Here is a 14,881-nt window from a genome sequence, read left to right as displayed (position 1 = left end):
ATTACAATAGTCCTTACCGAAGTCACTGTCATCATCCACGAGGATAATTTCGTGAAGAAGCCGGGCTGGCGTGCGGTCTAGGACGCTGTGCACGGTCCGGAGCAAGGCAGAAAAGGCTTCGTTGTAGAAACAAATAACAACACTAGCGACTGGCAGATCCGTCGGGTAAGACCTGTCTTTACATCTGTGAAGACGAATGTGGGAAAATTCTGACATTTTAAAAGCTCAAATGTTTTAGGTTATTATTCACTAAACATTAACTGTCCCCTTGTTCGGCCTCTTCCTTACATTATTAACAAGTTTTTAAAAAGCATTTAAGATAACGTGTTTTTTTTTTTTATATCTTTATTGGAGTATAATTGCTTTACAATGGTGTGCTAGTTTCTGCTTTATAACAAAGTGAATCAGCTATACATATACCTATGTTCCCATATCTCCTCCCTCTTGCGTCTCCTTCCCTCCCACCCTCCCTATCCCACCCGGTCACAAAGCACCGAGCTGATCTCCCTGTGCTATGCGGCTGCTTCCCACTAGCTATCTATTTTACGTTTGGTAGTGTATATATGTCCATGCCACTCTCTCGCTTTGTCACAGCTTACCCTTCCCCCTCCCCATCACAATGTGTTTTCTTATTCAAGAGTTTTACATTTGTTAATGATTTCTCCCTCCAGTACCTGCAACTCCGCTTATTTTTAGGTCGTTTTAAAAACTTGAATTTTTTTTTCTTTTTTGGTACATAAAAATGTTTTTACTAAAATCACTGCGAGTTTTTAATGCAGTACTCATAAGCTGATGTTCAGTTTCTTCTCCTCAAAGAGGTTTCAAAAGGAAATAATGGAAATGTGAAATTCTGTATTTGAAAATTTTATTTTTTGCCCAATAATAGAAAAAGATTTGAGTAAACTATGATATATCTGGATAATGGAAGAGCTTCCATGTAAGCAACTATTTGATAAAAAGGATTAAGTGGCTTTAAGCAGCCACAAGAAAAAACCCCACTAACTTAAACAATAAAATCTGGTATTCCATGCTCTTTCGCATGGCATACAAAGCCTTCCAACGTCTGGGCCCTGCCCACCTCCAGTTTCTTGCCATTCCTCCACTACAGGCAAAGTGAACTGTTTCAGTCCCTTTGACAAATAGTATAATTTTATGCCTCGATCTGTTCCCTATATAGGGGAAAACCTTCCCTTACATCACTGCTCAGTCATCACCCTCTATGAAGCCTTCCCTGGTCATTCTGGTTTGGAGGACCCCATTTCACCAACTCCTATTACAGCCCTCATTCTTGTGTAACTGCAATTACTCACTTCTTTATCTACCTCCCCTGCTAGACTCTAAGCCTTGTGAACCAAGAGACTGTGTCTTATTTTGTTTATTTCCAGGGCCTAATAGAGAGTCCAGCAAACACAAAAGGTGCTGAAACAGATCTGTGGAATGAATGACTGATTGACCATATGAATGAAAAGCCTTTGAAGAAACAAAAATAATGAAAACAGAAAAGTGAGATGATGAGTAGAATTCTTCACTGATATTAATTCCTTTTCGCCATGAATCCAATAAACAAACATTTAAAATAAACTTATGCTTGGAAGGTTATTTAATTATATGCAGGTAGCACCTCCCTCCTTTTTCCCACATGATTTTAAATTTCAAAAGAAACACAGCAAGCTCTAGAACTTTGTCAGTACAATCTCAGACCATGTGGCTTCAAGCATAGTATGAGTGGAAATCTGTCTTAGGTTTTCTAGTATCCTGAATAAGAGGCCTAATTGCAAAATATTAACACCACCCCCATGGCTTATTATGCTGGCACTAAAAACACTGTGTTATTAGAGTGATTAGCAGAAACCAATAAGGAACATACGCTGCATTCCTTGTATCTGGCACATCTCTATGGTAGCCCAAGCGGTTACTAATAAGCATATTGAAGGCATGTTTCTGATACCCCAAGTCTCTCAACTCCTGATCACGTTCATTAAAAATCATACCTGCAAAAGAGTGACGTCACAGTCAGTACATTAAATCTGGAAAGGAATGCTACAGTTACTGTTATATTATGATCTTAACTTCTTATAACCAGGTAATAGCCATGTTTCTCAAATCTAGTTTGTCTCCATTTTCAAAAAAGTAAATTGAGGTTTAAGGTCAAATTTTTATCAGTTTAGCTCAAAAAGCAAGTGTACCTTAACCATAAATGACACCTGCTCACTAGCCATAATCTTAAGAATACTTTCAAGAGAAAAACTTACCTATGACCAAGAAAAAAAGAGACTTAATGATGATTTTTCCATAAAAGCAATAGACTATAGAAACCCATATGGACCTCAACAGGCCCCAATTAATGCAAGGTTGTTTTTGGTTTTGTTAATTTTTGTCTAAAAAAAAAAATTTTTTTTTTTAACAGCAAGTTTTTATATGAACTCCTCCCCTAAAAAAATTATACTACTGACAAACCTTTCTATAAAGTCTCTTGTCAGGAAAGTCCTCCACAGATCTGATCAAGATCATTATAATTTAACACCTTTGCTCTAACATTGCCAGAAACCTCACCTTCACCAGGAACAATAAAGCCGCCTCTTGCTTCCTCTTTCCCACATACAACCTTTAGCCTCTCCTCGCAGAATGACTCCCTTGTAACAGCATTTCTGAAAATCTGGTCATGGAAAACTAATTCCACTGGACATTAATAGACGTTAAAAAGAAAAAAAAGATTTCACAGTCAAATAATTCAGGAAAAGATTGGATTTTAAAAGTCAAGTAAGGGAATTCCCTGGTGGTCCAGTGGTTAGGGCTCAGCACTTTCACTGCCGGGGGCCCAGGTTCGAGTTGAGCAGGTTTCTTTTTTTTTTTTTAAAGAATATTGTTTTATGGATTCCCAGATATGAGGGGATGAAATACAGAATGCAGTGCTTCCCCAATTATCTTATTTATCCCTATGATTTCTTCTTAGGGTTTTACAGTCTTTGATCCATTCTGAGTTAATTTAATATGACATGAGGTAAGGGTTCAACTTCATTCCTTTGCATGGGGGTATCTACCTGTCCCCGCACCACTGGTTGAAAAGACCATTCTTCCCACATTAACTGCTCTTGGCACCCTTTCTGAAAATCAACTGACCACAGACGTTACTTGTTCTCAGGTATTACTGACCATAGACGCTACTTGACCACAGATGTCACAGAGTGTATTTTCAGACTCTCAGTCTATCCTTTGATCTACTGATGCATATCTATTCTTATGCAGTATCACACTGTCAGGACATTTTGAAATAGAGAAGTGTGTGTTCTCCAGCTTTGTTCTTGCTCAAGACTGTTCCGGCTATTCAGAGCCCCTTGCAAGTCCTTATCAATTGTAGAATCAGATTTTCCATCTTTTCAACAAAGGCCATTGGGATTTTGATAAGATTTACATTCAATCTGTGGGTTGCTTTGGGTGGTACTGACATCTTAACAGTATTTAGCATTCCATCCATGAACCTCTTTCCATTTATTTAGGTCTATTTTTATTTCTTTCAATAGTGCTGTGTAGTTTTCAGTGTACAAATCTTAGACCTCCTTGGCTATATTATTCTTAAGTACTTTATTCTTTCTGATTCCATTGTAAATGGGATTGTTCCCTTAATTTTACTTTTGGACTGTTTATTGCTAGTGTCCAGAAATACAACTGGTTTTGGTGTGTTGATCTTGTACCCTGTAACTTTGCTGAATTCATTTATTCGCTATAATATTTTTTGTGATCTTTAATAAAGAATTTAGTTTTTCAGGTAGGTAATTTGGGTTTATCACTTCAAATATCTACAGTTCTCTCACTACTTCTTTCACAGGCAAACAAAGTCCATTCAAAATGGTAAACCCAGGGCTTCCCTGGTGGCGCAGTGGTTGAGAGTCCGCCTGCCAATGCAGGGGACACGGGTTCGTGCCCTGGTCCGGGAAGATCCCACATGCCGCGGAGTGGCTGGGCCCGTGAGCCATGGCCGCTGAGCCTGTGCGTCCGGGGCCTGTGCTCCGCAACGGGAGAGGCCACAACAGTGAGAGGCCCGCGTACCACCAAAAAAAAAAAAAAAAAGGTAAACCCAATGTTACTTCTTTATAAAAGTTTTACAAAAATTACTATAAACAAAAAAACTAGAAATTTTCCCATTAATGCTTTTAAAATGTCCAAATGGCTGTTTGAAAAAGATTAGAAGGTATATTTTATGAAAACTAAAGTAAGTATTAGCCTCCATTTCCTCATATAATTTTAAATATGTTCAACCTCCTGTATTAGGAAGTGATTAAATCCTAGGAACTGATTTTATTCTTTGAAACTATGAAGTGAAAAGAAATCTGTTTTAACATTTCCTTTATATTCTGTGGATCTTTCAATCTCTCAGAATCTCTTACTATATGCTTTTACTCTTAAATTACTTATTATTTGATGTGTCAATGAAGATCAAAGTTCTTTTTTAAGTTTTAAAGACAAAGTTTTAAAGGGCTCATTTACCCCTTAAAATAAAATTTGCTGAAACCAGGACTCTAAAATTACAGTATTCAGTCTTGCTTCCAAATTGAACAGAATATAATTTCTGAAGAATAAAAAAGCTTCTATTTTATAAACTCCTGTATTTAATAAATATATTCCGGCACCTGAATAATTCTTATAAGTAGAAATCTTATTAGATATAAGTAATCTCAACTTATTTCCAAACTCAAAGGTTTATGTTCTGTTTTAATTAACTCTGCCTTTCAAAATATGTTAAATACAGTCACTTTTGAACCATTACTTTCCCTTATTAAATAATGCTAGCAATTATAATCCTTCCCCATAGGTTCCATTTTCTCTCTAGCCACTTAATTTTTCATTCTTTCTTTTCTTTTCTTTTTTTCCTATTCTGGACCTCATTAGTTTCTCCCAAGTCCTCATAAAATATTGACGTCAGAACTGGACAAAACAGAATATAACTCCCTACTGAGTCTGCAAAAATCATACGACCTCAGCTAGTTCATGAATGAAATAAATCAGTGCAGAAAAAATGTCACATTTCTAATTCTCTGAACAATACATGATTTAAAGAACAGTTAAACTTCCAATGAGAAAATACTTTGACATGCTGCTAGCAAAAATCAAATACACTTACCCAGTTCAGAAGAGAATTTCATGTTGCCTCTTTCTGGATCTTCAATATGATTCTCTATCAGATCATCAATTTTGTTTGCTTTGAACTGTGATTCTAACACTTGACTTGGACCTCGAGTGAAACGGGGATAAAATTTTTTGGGGAATGGTCCATGGGGCCCAGACCCCTTGATGGGCACATTCTTAAGTGGCTGAGTCACTTCACTGAAGTTGAAATAAACAAAAAGCAAAACCGTCCAGGCTGCAGATGTAAAAAGGCATCCATAACAGAAATATCGAACTGTGACACTTCCCATTATAGACCTAGCATAGCTGAAGGGCCATTTTCAGTTTCCTAAAAGAGAAAGATAAGTATGTTAGACACAAGACACTTCTAAATCAACTACCAAGTTTATGTTCAGTTTTCCAACCTACCAAATAGCACTTCTAAACAATTTACTTAGGACCCCTATGCATACCATTAACCAACAGCCAAATATAAGAAGATATATATATGGACAGCACTGAATAAAAAAATAAAGGGATTCAACAATTAAAACCACAAGCCAACGTGTTAGTACTCAGAAAACTAACGGCAGCAAGATAGCTGACTTACTCATTTGCCCATGTTAATGGATACTTCTTCACCTTTGTTCTGGATTGCTTTCAGTATGCTAATTTTTTTTCAGGTTCTAACTTTTCATAAGGAAAATACAAGTACTACATGCATCATGATAGTACATCTAAGGTCCCTTCTAACTGTAAAATTATAAGACTAAATCTTTTAATCCAAGGATATTAAAATCTGTTATTAAAAATAAGCAACTTGAAAAAATAGATTCACTTTCCAACCAAAGATTAAACCTGCCCTAACGTCCACTCTAGATTCAACAGTTACATTTCAAATTTATAACTGAAAGAGTTCAAATAATTATATTTTCCCTCTCCTTATGATGTCTTATAAACAATATGGCATCGAACAGCAGTTTTTTCCTAAGCTTTCTGATAATATCTGGTCTTCATGGAGGCCTCACACAACCTCCTGAGGAATTCTTTGTAAAGAGCCCAATGCACATATAAAATAGTTTCACTGAACACGAGGGCAGAGAAACCCTATTTAAGTAATGTATATACAGAAGAAATCTACAAAGCAATACTACTTATCCATTACTTCTTATTTCTATAGTATGAAATAATTTAAAAAATAATATTATCATGCCTCCCAAATCAGGACAAAGCAAATCAACATCAGTAAGCTCCAATTCAAAAATTAAGCTGTTTTGGGCTTCCCTGGTGGCACAGTGGTTAAGAATCTGCCTGCCAATGCAGGGGACATGGGTTTGAGCCCTGGTCCGGGAAGATCCCACATGCTGCGGAGCAACTAAGCCCGTGCGCCACAACTACTGAGCCTGTGCTCTAGAGCCCGCGAGCCACAACTACTGAAGCCCGTGTGCCTAAAACCCGTGTTCTGCAACAAAGAGAAGCCACCGCAATGAGAAGCCCAGGTACCACAATGAAGAGTAGCCCCCGCTCGCTGCAACTAGAGAAAGCCTGCGCGCAGCAACAAAGACCCAACGCAGCCAAAATAAATAAACAAAATTAATAACAACAAAATAAAAGTTAAAAAAAAGCTGTTTTGTTTGTACAGTTATGCTGTAAGCCCAGAAGACAGTAAATAGCTCAATTTCTTAACGATCTGCCAACCAAGAACTATTATATATTTCACTACCTGTCAATTCAAAAGCTCAAAAAAGAAAGAAAACACCACCACCACCATCCAAACAAACAAAAACTCCCACTACACTAATACCAAAGGGAAATGACTACAGTACAAAAGGAAAGTCAGGTAACAATGAAAGTACTGTCATGTCAGCTGTTAGCACTTTTAAAATTAAAGACAGGCACAGAAAAAGAACTTTACTTGGAAGTAGAAGAAAATGTTGAATGGAGGATTCAAAACAAATGAAAAATCAAAAGTTGCAACTTTGCGATAGAAATGTTGCAGAAATACAGACTAGAAACATTTAGGTGAAACATTAGATTTCAACTAAAACAGGCATTATAACTTCCTAAAATATTTGCTTGGGGATAGGAAAAAAATAAGCAAACAAACAACATCGAAAACAAAAGCACTAATTCCTCAAAAGGCCATGAAATTCTTTAGTTCAAGACTACCTGCACAGGCTGCACTGATGGCATAAAGAACTGTGCATCTGAGGAGCCAATCGCTTCTTCAACTATCTAAGAAGATTTATATTTAGATTGTTTTCCTCAAACCACTCCAGGCCTTCCCAGTTCAACCTGGCCTCCTTGACCCTGAACGCAGAATGGACCAAGAGAGAAAGTCAGCCAATCCCTTCTCCAATCACAAGAAGCCAGACGATGCTATTCAAGGGCTATTCCGTCAAGCAGCTCTGGAAGACAGGTGGACACTGACATTTCGTTCACATCCTTCTTCTTTATCCCAAATCCCACCACCATGTTGGGTGATGTCCAGAATCCTTCAAAACCCTAGTTTCCAAATGTCTTGATTCATGTCCCTCCTACAACCTTCACCCACATTCTACTTAAGGGACCCTGCCCCTACTCTTGATTTTATCATCATCCACAACTGATCGACGAACCTCTTAAATATTAAATGAAAACCTCACTCTCTGAGCACAGTCCTGACTCCCCAGCTGTGTTGTTCTTACCCACACTAGCATCTGTCCCCTGGTATCCGCCTGGTTGGCTTCCAGAGCCCCCGTGTATACCAAAACCCACAGACGCTCAAGTCCCTTACTGGCCCTCTTTATCCACGGCTTTCACACCCAGGGATTCAACCAACCACAGATGGCAATTTCTGTCCGCGGTTGGCTGAATCCACAGATTCAAAACCTGTGAAATACGGAGGGCAAACTGTATTATTTATTGAAAAAACTCCACGTATAAGTGGACCCAAGCACTTTAAACCCCTGTTGTTCAAGGGTCACCTGCACTACTATTATTAGTTACTCTTCAATCTCACTGCAGGCACTCAACCTTTCCCTTCTCTCAAAGCTTATACTTTGTTTCTGTCCCCAGCCACATATCCCTTAAGGACTTTACTTCCTTCCCTACCCAGTTTTGAACACGATGTTGGATAATATTAGAAAGTGGTAAGTGCTAAGGAGAAAAAATAAAGCAGGGAAGAGTGATATGAAGTAGAAAAGGGTATGTGAAATTTTAGGTAGATGGTTAGGGAAGGCCTTACCGAGAAGGTGATATTTAGACAAGGCCTGAAGGAAATAAAGTAGTGAGTACTGCAAATACCTGGGGAAGAGCTGTAGAGCAAAAGCAAATGCCCTCAAGAACTGGGGTCAGTTTGCATCCTATAGACCACATGCTGTGATCACAAGACAACTAAGCTGAAAACCAATCACTGACAAAAAGATAACCAGAAAACTCAAAAAATGTCTAAATGGAAATTAGAAGCTATTTAGAACTAAATAGTTGAAAATGCTACTTTTTGAAACTTGTGAGATACAGCAAAAGCTAAATTTATAGCCTGGGATGCTAATGTTAGAAAATACAGACCACAAACAATGAATTCAGAAAAACAGAACAAGCCCAACAAAAGTAAAAGAAGGAAACAAAAACAGTTACATCAGGAATTAACAGGAAATGAAAATGAGACAAGGTAATAACAAAGCCAAAAGTTGGTTCTTTAAAAGATCAATAAAATTAACAAAGCACTGGCAATACTAATCAAGAAAAAAAGAGAGGAAAAAAAGATAAAGAGAAAGCAGGAATAAATAATACCAAAAATGAAAAAGAGAGCATAAATATAGATGTGGATTAAAAATAAAAGCATTGTTCATAAATTTAAGTGGAATGGATAAATTCCTAGAAAAATGTAAATGCACAACTAAGACTGGAAAATCAGGAAACTGGGATGGCTGTACTAGTCCTTTTGAATATTAAACCATTTCTAGATAAAAAATTTCTAGACAGTTTTACAAGTGAGTTCTATCAAGACATTTGAGGAACAGATGAATAGTCTCATACGACTGCCTCCAAAGAACAGAAAAAGAGGAAATGTGCTCTTGTCTCACTTTCTGAGGCTATTATCATCCTGGTAACAAGACAGGGACAGTATGAGGAAGGAATATTAAAGACAATCTCTGACAGATTATAAAAATCTTAAAGAGAACACTAAAACTGAAACAAATAATGTTTTAAAAAATGAATACATATGAACAAGTTATATTTACTTCAGGAATACCAGGCTGGTTCAATATTTGAAAACCTATTATTATCTACCTTAAAAAAAATTAAAGGAAAAAATGCATATGATTTGGTCAGTGGAGGTTATAAAGAGCTTATTAAAATTCAACACTCAATTCTTAGCAACTAGGAATAGGGAAATCCTTAATCTGACCAAGAGCATCTCTAAATATCTTACAGCAAAAATGATACTCAATGGTGAAATGATGAAGTCATTTTCTTTAAAAACAGGGACAAGATTAGGATGCCCACCATAAATATAATATTGAAGGCAACAGTTCCAAAATACAGGAGTCCCTAGAGTGTTTATTACAAATGCAGATTCCCGGGGCTCTGTGCCAGATGCACTAAACAAGAATTTGCGGAGGTAGCACTAAGCGGTCTACAGCTTTAACAAGCTTCCACAGTTAATAGGTTACCTATGACGCAGAGACAGATTGGGAACCAAACAACAGATAATGAAAAGACAAGATTAAGTTCTAATCCCATTCTGTCACATACTGGCTATGCAACTTTGGAAAAATTACGAAATTTTCTTAGCCTCATTTTCATCAACTGTATTCCAAGTTAACAATACTGTCTATCTTACTAGATACTTAGAATTAAATGAAATACTTAGAATTATGTAAGATAATATTTGTAAAGCATCAGGCACAATGGTTAGCACACAAACACTGATTTGCACGGGACCAAGATAATCTCCATAAAAACTGTGGCTACCTTTTGTAGCTGTTTCTTTGCTCACTGTACTCCCTTCACTTAGCATAGTGCCACAATAAATGGCACATAGAAGATGCTGGAAAATATCTACAGAATGAAAGAATATAGGACAAATTCAACACATGTTAACTTTTTCCTCCTCATTAGGTCTAAATTTAAAATATAATATTAAACGTATTTGTGACCATCTGTTCCTTACAATGACCTACAAGTCCCTAATAGTCTGACTATATCTCCGACTACTTCCCTCCTCATTTATTTCATCCTAGAAACTGGTCTCCTTATACGTCGCTAAATGTATTAGGGATTATGCGTTGGTTCTTCCCTCTGCCTAGAATACTTTTCACCCCAGCTAAGTTCACCTCTATTGAATCTTTACTCAAATATTACCTTCTCAACAAAGTTCCATCTAGACTACCATATTTAAAACTGCAACTCAACTGCCAAACACCAGCACTTCCCATCTTCCCTACTCCATGCAGCTTACCACCTTCTTACATACTACATTAACTCCTTGTTCATTACATTTATTATTTATTATCTATCTCCCCCCGCTAGAATGTAGGCTTCATCAGAGCAAGTTTTTTGTCTGTTTTATTTCCTACAGTATCCCCTGAACTTATAACAAAATCTGGCACATAGTAAACATTTAATAAATATTTATTGAAATTAAAGAAAAGATTACTGTAATATGGTTATCAATATGCTTGTAAAATACGGGATTTCAAAACCAATGTTTACTATCCTGTTTGAGCCAAGCAATACCTTAATGCTACACGTGGAGATCATGACTACTTTATGTCAACAACAGTATGACAACTGGGCAGGACAACAGCCATAATTATTATTAGAAAAGGTACAAAAAACAACAGGCTCTCACTGTCCAATTTCACAAATTAAATAAAGCTCTTTGTGATAAAACAGGAGGCTACTTTCTATTTTGTTCACTGCGTGATGTTAGGCTACCTCTTGACTGCCAGCACTTACGGGCAAAATGAAAGAGTTTTATCCTGAAGACCTCACCCATAAGATTTGGCCAACTCTGTCCAGATTCTTCACGGAACACCCCCAGCTCATCCTCTCCACAACAGCTCAACATCAAGAGTCCTTGTCCTGAACTGTAAAATGTATTAACTTTCAACAATTCTATCAGGTAAAAATTATTATTTTTTTCAAGCCATATTATGGTAATTTTTTTAGAGAAATTGTTTTATGTAGTGAATCATTATACTAAATTAAGGAACCTATAAAAATGAGAGGAATTTACAAAATCAGGTCATTTTTTAAATATAATTAATCATAAATCTTCAGAAGCAAAAGACTTCAGAAGTCCTTTAGACACAGGTCAAGAAGTTAACAACCAAATATAAAAAAAGTGGAAACCAATCAGATGCCTGTTATATAATAAAGTAACAGGTCCCTAACTGCTTAAGAAATTAAAACATCCAAACAAAAATCAAAAGGCTGAAAATTTAATCTAATCTATGCTAACAAATAATGAATCCAGCATCTACACAATAAAGTCTTTTTGCTTCGTACTGTTTGCCATTCTTTCTATATACCCATGGCTTCAACATCCAAGACACGAAAACCTTTAAAAGGAGGGTCAAAGCAAATATTTAAGGTTAGTTAATACAAAACAACTAGTAACCAAACACTTTCAATCATAAACTTAAATAGTTAATAAAGCGAAAACTTCAGCAGTTAGATATCAATGTAATATATTTTTTAAAACTCAAATGATTAAAAGACTAACCACCTGTTTACATGAATTTGCAGTGAGACAAGATGGTATGGTTTCATGTTTTCTCTAGCCATGGTCTGGGAGCTGCTCAGGAACAGGTGCCTTGTAAGCTAAGAGTCAGGGTTTTGCCAGGGAGGTCCAGGAGAAGAAGAATGCGGAAAGGTATATGCAATGTGCTGATTAGAATGACAAACCACAGATTTAAGCCAGACAAGGAGAAATGAGAGGATAAGGAAGAATGAAGCAGGATGAAAAAATGTGGATGGGCCAATGATCAGAGATTCCGGTGTGGCTGAATGATTGCTGGAGTTATGTTACCAAAGAGAGTGACCTGGAAAGACTGAATGTTGTGGTTGGAAAATGAGACGCCAACACTCAGATTCTGGAGAGGTACAGTTAACGACAGAAGAATCCTTTCCAGATACGCGGACTGGAGATATACCAATGAACAATTTGCCTATAGTACAAGCATTGTTATACTTACTATAAGCAAACCCCCTTAAGGACAGGATCATTCCCATCTTTCCAAACCCATTATGTTTAGCACAGTATCTAGTGTTAACAATTAACAAATAACTATATAATTTTTAAGGTGTATTTCTGTTCCAAAAGAAGTTACAGGACACTGTTTAGATTCTGTGCAACAAGAAATCTTAGACAAGAGTATAATATGTAAGCAGAGCACATCCTGGGAAATCAATGTTTACTCTGAAGGAAGAGGAGGAGAGGAGGAAGACAGCTAAGCAGTTTACAGACAGTTTCATTGTCATTTTTTTTTACTGAACTATAACTGACTTATAATATTATATTAGTCTCAGGTATACAACAGAGTGATTTGGTATTTTTATACCTTACAAAATGATCACCACGATAAGTTATCATCTGTCATCACAAAGTTATTACAACACTATTGACTATATTTCTTATGCTGTACATTGCATCCCTGTGACTTATTTACTTTATAACTGGAAGTCTGTACCTCTTAATTTCCTTACCTATTTCATGCATTCCCCCACCCCCCATCCTCTCTGGCAATTACCAGTTTTTCTGTATCTATGAGTCTGTTTCTGTTTTATGTCTGTTTGTTTTCTTTTTTTTTCTTTTTTTTTTTTTTTTTTGCCGTACGCGGGCCTCTCACTGTTGTGGCCTCTCCCATTGCGGAGCACAGGCTCCGGACGCGCAGGCTCAGCGGCCATGGCTCACCGGCCCAGCCGCTCCGCGGCATGTGGGATCTTCCCGGACCGGGGCACGAACCCGCGTCCCCTGCATCGGCAGGCGGACTCTCAACCACTGCGCCACCAGGGAAGCCCTGTTTTCTTTTTTAGATTCCACATATAAGTGAAATCTTTCTTTGACTTATTTCACTTAGCATAATACCCTCTAGGTCCATCCATGTTGTCACAAACAGCAAGGTTCCATTGTTTTTTAATAGCTGAATAATATTCCAGTGTGTGTGTGTGTGTGTGTGTGTATCTCACATCCTCTTTATCGATTTATCTATCAGTGGATACATAGGTTGCTTCCATTTCTTGGCTATTATAAATAATGTTGCAATGAACACAGGGGTGCATACATCTTTTCAAATTAGTGTTTTATGTTTTCTTCAGAAAAATACCCAGGAGTGGATCTGCTGGATCGTATGGTGGCTCTATTTTTAATTTTTTGAGGAACCTCCACACTGTTTTCCATAGTGGCTGTTCAAAAACCAAGGCTTTTTTTGCTACCATCAGCATCTACTGTTACACCAAAAATGCTCTGTGGCAAACCATTAGGTCACAAAGGTCTAAAATCTCATGAGATCTCACTGAAGTTAAATTCCTGCATCATTATCAGATCAGAGTGAAGGGTATTTCTCAATAGCACAATAGTTGAAGCTAAGAAGACCCATTTTGAGATGCTTTTCACAGTCATCTTCTAGTAACAAAGAACACAGTGCGTACCCACTACTACTCAGTTACGCTCCACAAAGTGGTTAGATTATGTACAGTTCACTAAGACAATGCCTATTTTACAGTGTCACTCTACAGATACTTAAAATCATTCCATTAATTTTCCAATCATAGCCTATTAAATGTACTAAATGATCCAACATTTTTCTTCTGAAAATCATTAAATAATCCTAAAGAAAAGGTTAACACTGGGAACACAGTAGGAGCTTTACATGCCAGACACCATGTAAGGTGCCGGGGATTGACACTTTAAGTTCTGCTATTATGCTAAACAATCAGAAAATACATGTGTTGAGAAGCCGGAGCTGGTGTATTGAATTAAAAATGCTGAGTGAGGGGACCTCCCTGGTGGCGCAGTGGTTAACAATCTGCCTGCCAATGCACGGGTTCGAGCCCTGGTCCGGGAAGATCCCACATGCCACGGAGCAACTAAGCCTGTGTGCCACAACTACTGAAGCCCGCACGCCTAGAGCCCGTGCTCCACAACAAGAGAAGCCAGCATAAGGAGAAGCCAGTGCACAGCAACGAAGACCCAACGCAGCCAAAAAAAAATAAAAAGATGCCCTGGGGAAAGGCAAAGTGGGAACTTAGGACAGGCACCCTAAACTCAAGCCCTGATCTGAATGTCTAAACTCCGGGTGTGAGTAGAGTTATCATAGTGTAAAATGCCCACGCAGCAACTCAGAAAAACAAGTTGTTTTCCTCAAAAGTTGTTTTTCTCATCACAGTGCAGATGAGCCAAAAGTTAAAAATTAAAAAAACCCTGAAATCTCACCACTATTGTTTTGCTGTAAATTCTACTAGCTGTTTTTAATCTTTCTACACTAGCCATAAAATGGTATACTGCTATTTGCAGTTACTGAAAAATAAATTTAATAGATTATGATTAGCAGCATTATGGATAATGTTCTATTTTTCTTCATTTAAAAAGAAATACAAAGAATATGTATTTTTTTAATAATCAGGGTAAAAATTTTCTTAGGAAAAAATTGCCTTTCCTAACTTAAAAATATAAGAACAAATTTGGAGAGGATTAAATAGTAGAAGGCTTCAAATGAAACATATGGCCTTTTCTTTTAACCTCAGAAGCAAAGGGATTTTAGCATACTTAAAGAAAGAAATATTT

General features: G+C 37.2%; 1 protein-coding gene across 4 annotated transcripts in view; it reads right to left on the bottom strand.

The window, feature by feature from the left end:
- Positions 1-14,881, bottom strand: part of GALNT11 (polypeptide N-acetylgalactosaminyltransferase 11) — a 54,853-nt gene that overhangs the window by 27,013 nt on the left and 12,959 nt on the right. For all 4 annotated transcript variants that reach the window (XM_079931886.1, XM_079931885.1, XM_079931888.1 and 1 more), the window contains exons 2-4: positions 5,120-5,452; positions 1,868-1,991; positions 18-184 (exon numbers count right to left, since the gene is read on the bottom strand). In XM_079931886.1, the coding sequence (XP_079788012.1) occupies positions 18-184; positions 1,868-1,991; positions 5,120-5,414 (586 nt within the window). In that variant the 5' untranslated portion in view covers positions 5,415-5,452. The remainder of the gene's footprint in view (positions 1-17; positions 185-1,867; positions 1,992-5,119; positions 5,453-14,881) is intronic.

This window comes from Stenella coeruleoalba, assembly GCF_951394435.1.
Source record: "Stenella coeruleoalba genome assembly, chromosome: 9".
Classification (NCBI taxonomy): Eukaryota; Metazoa; Chordata; class Mammalia; order Artiodactyla; family Delphinidae; genus Stenella; species Stenella coeruleoalba.
Note: the sequence above shows the minus strand (reverse complement) of the source record. Positions and strands in the feature narration are given on the sequence as shown.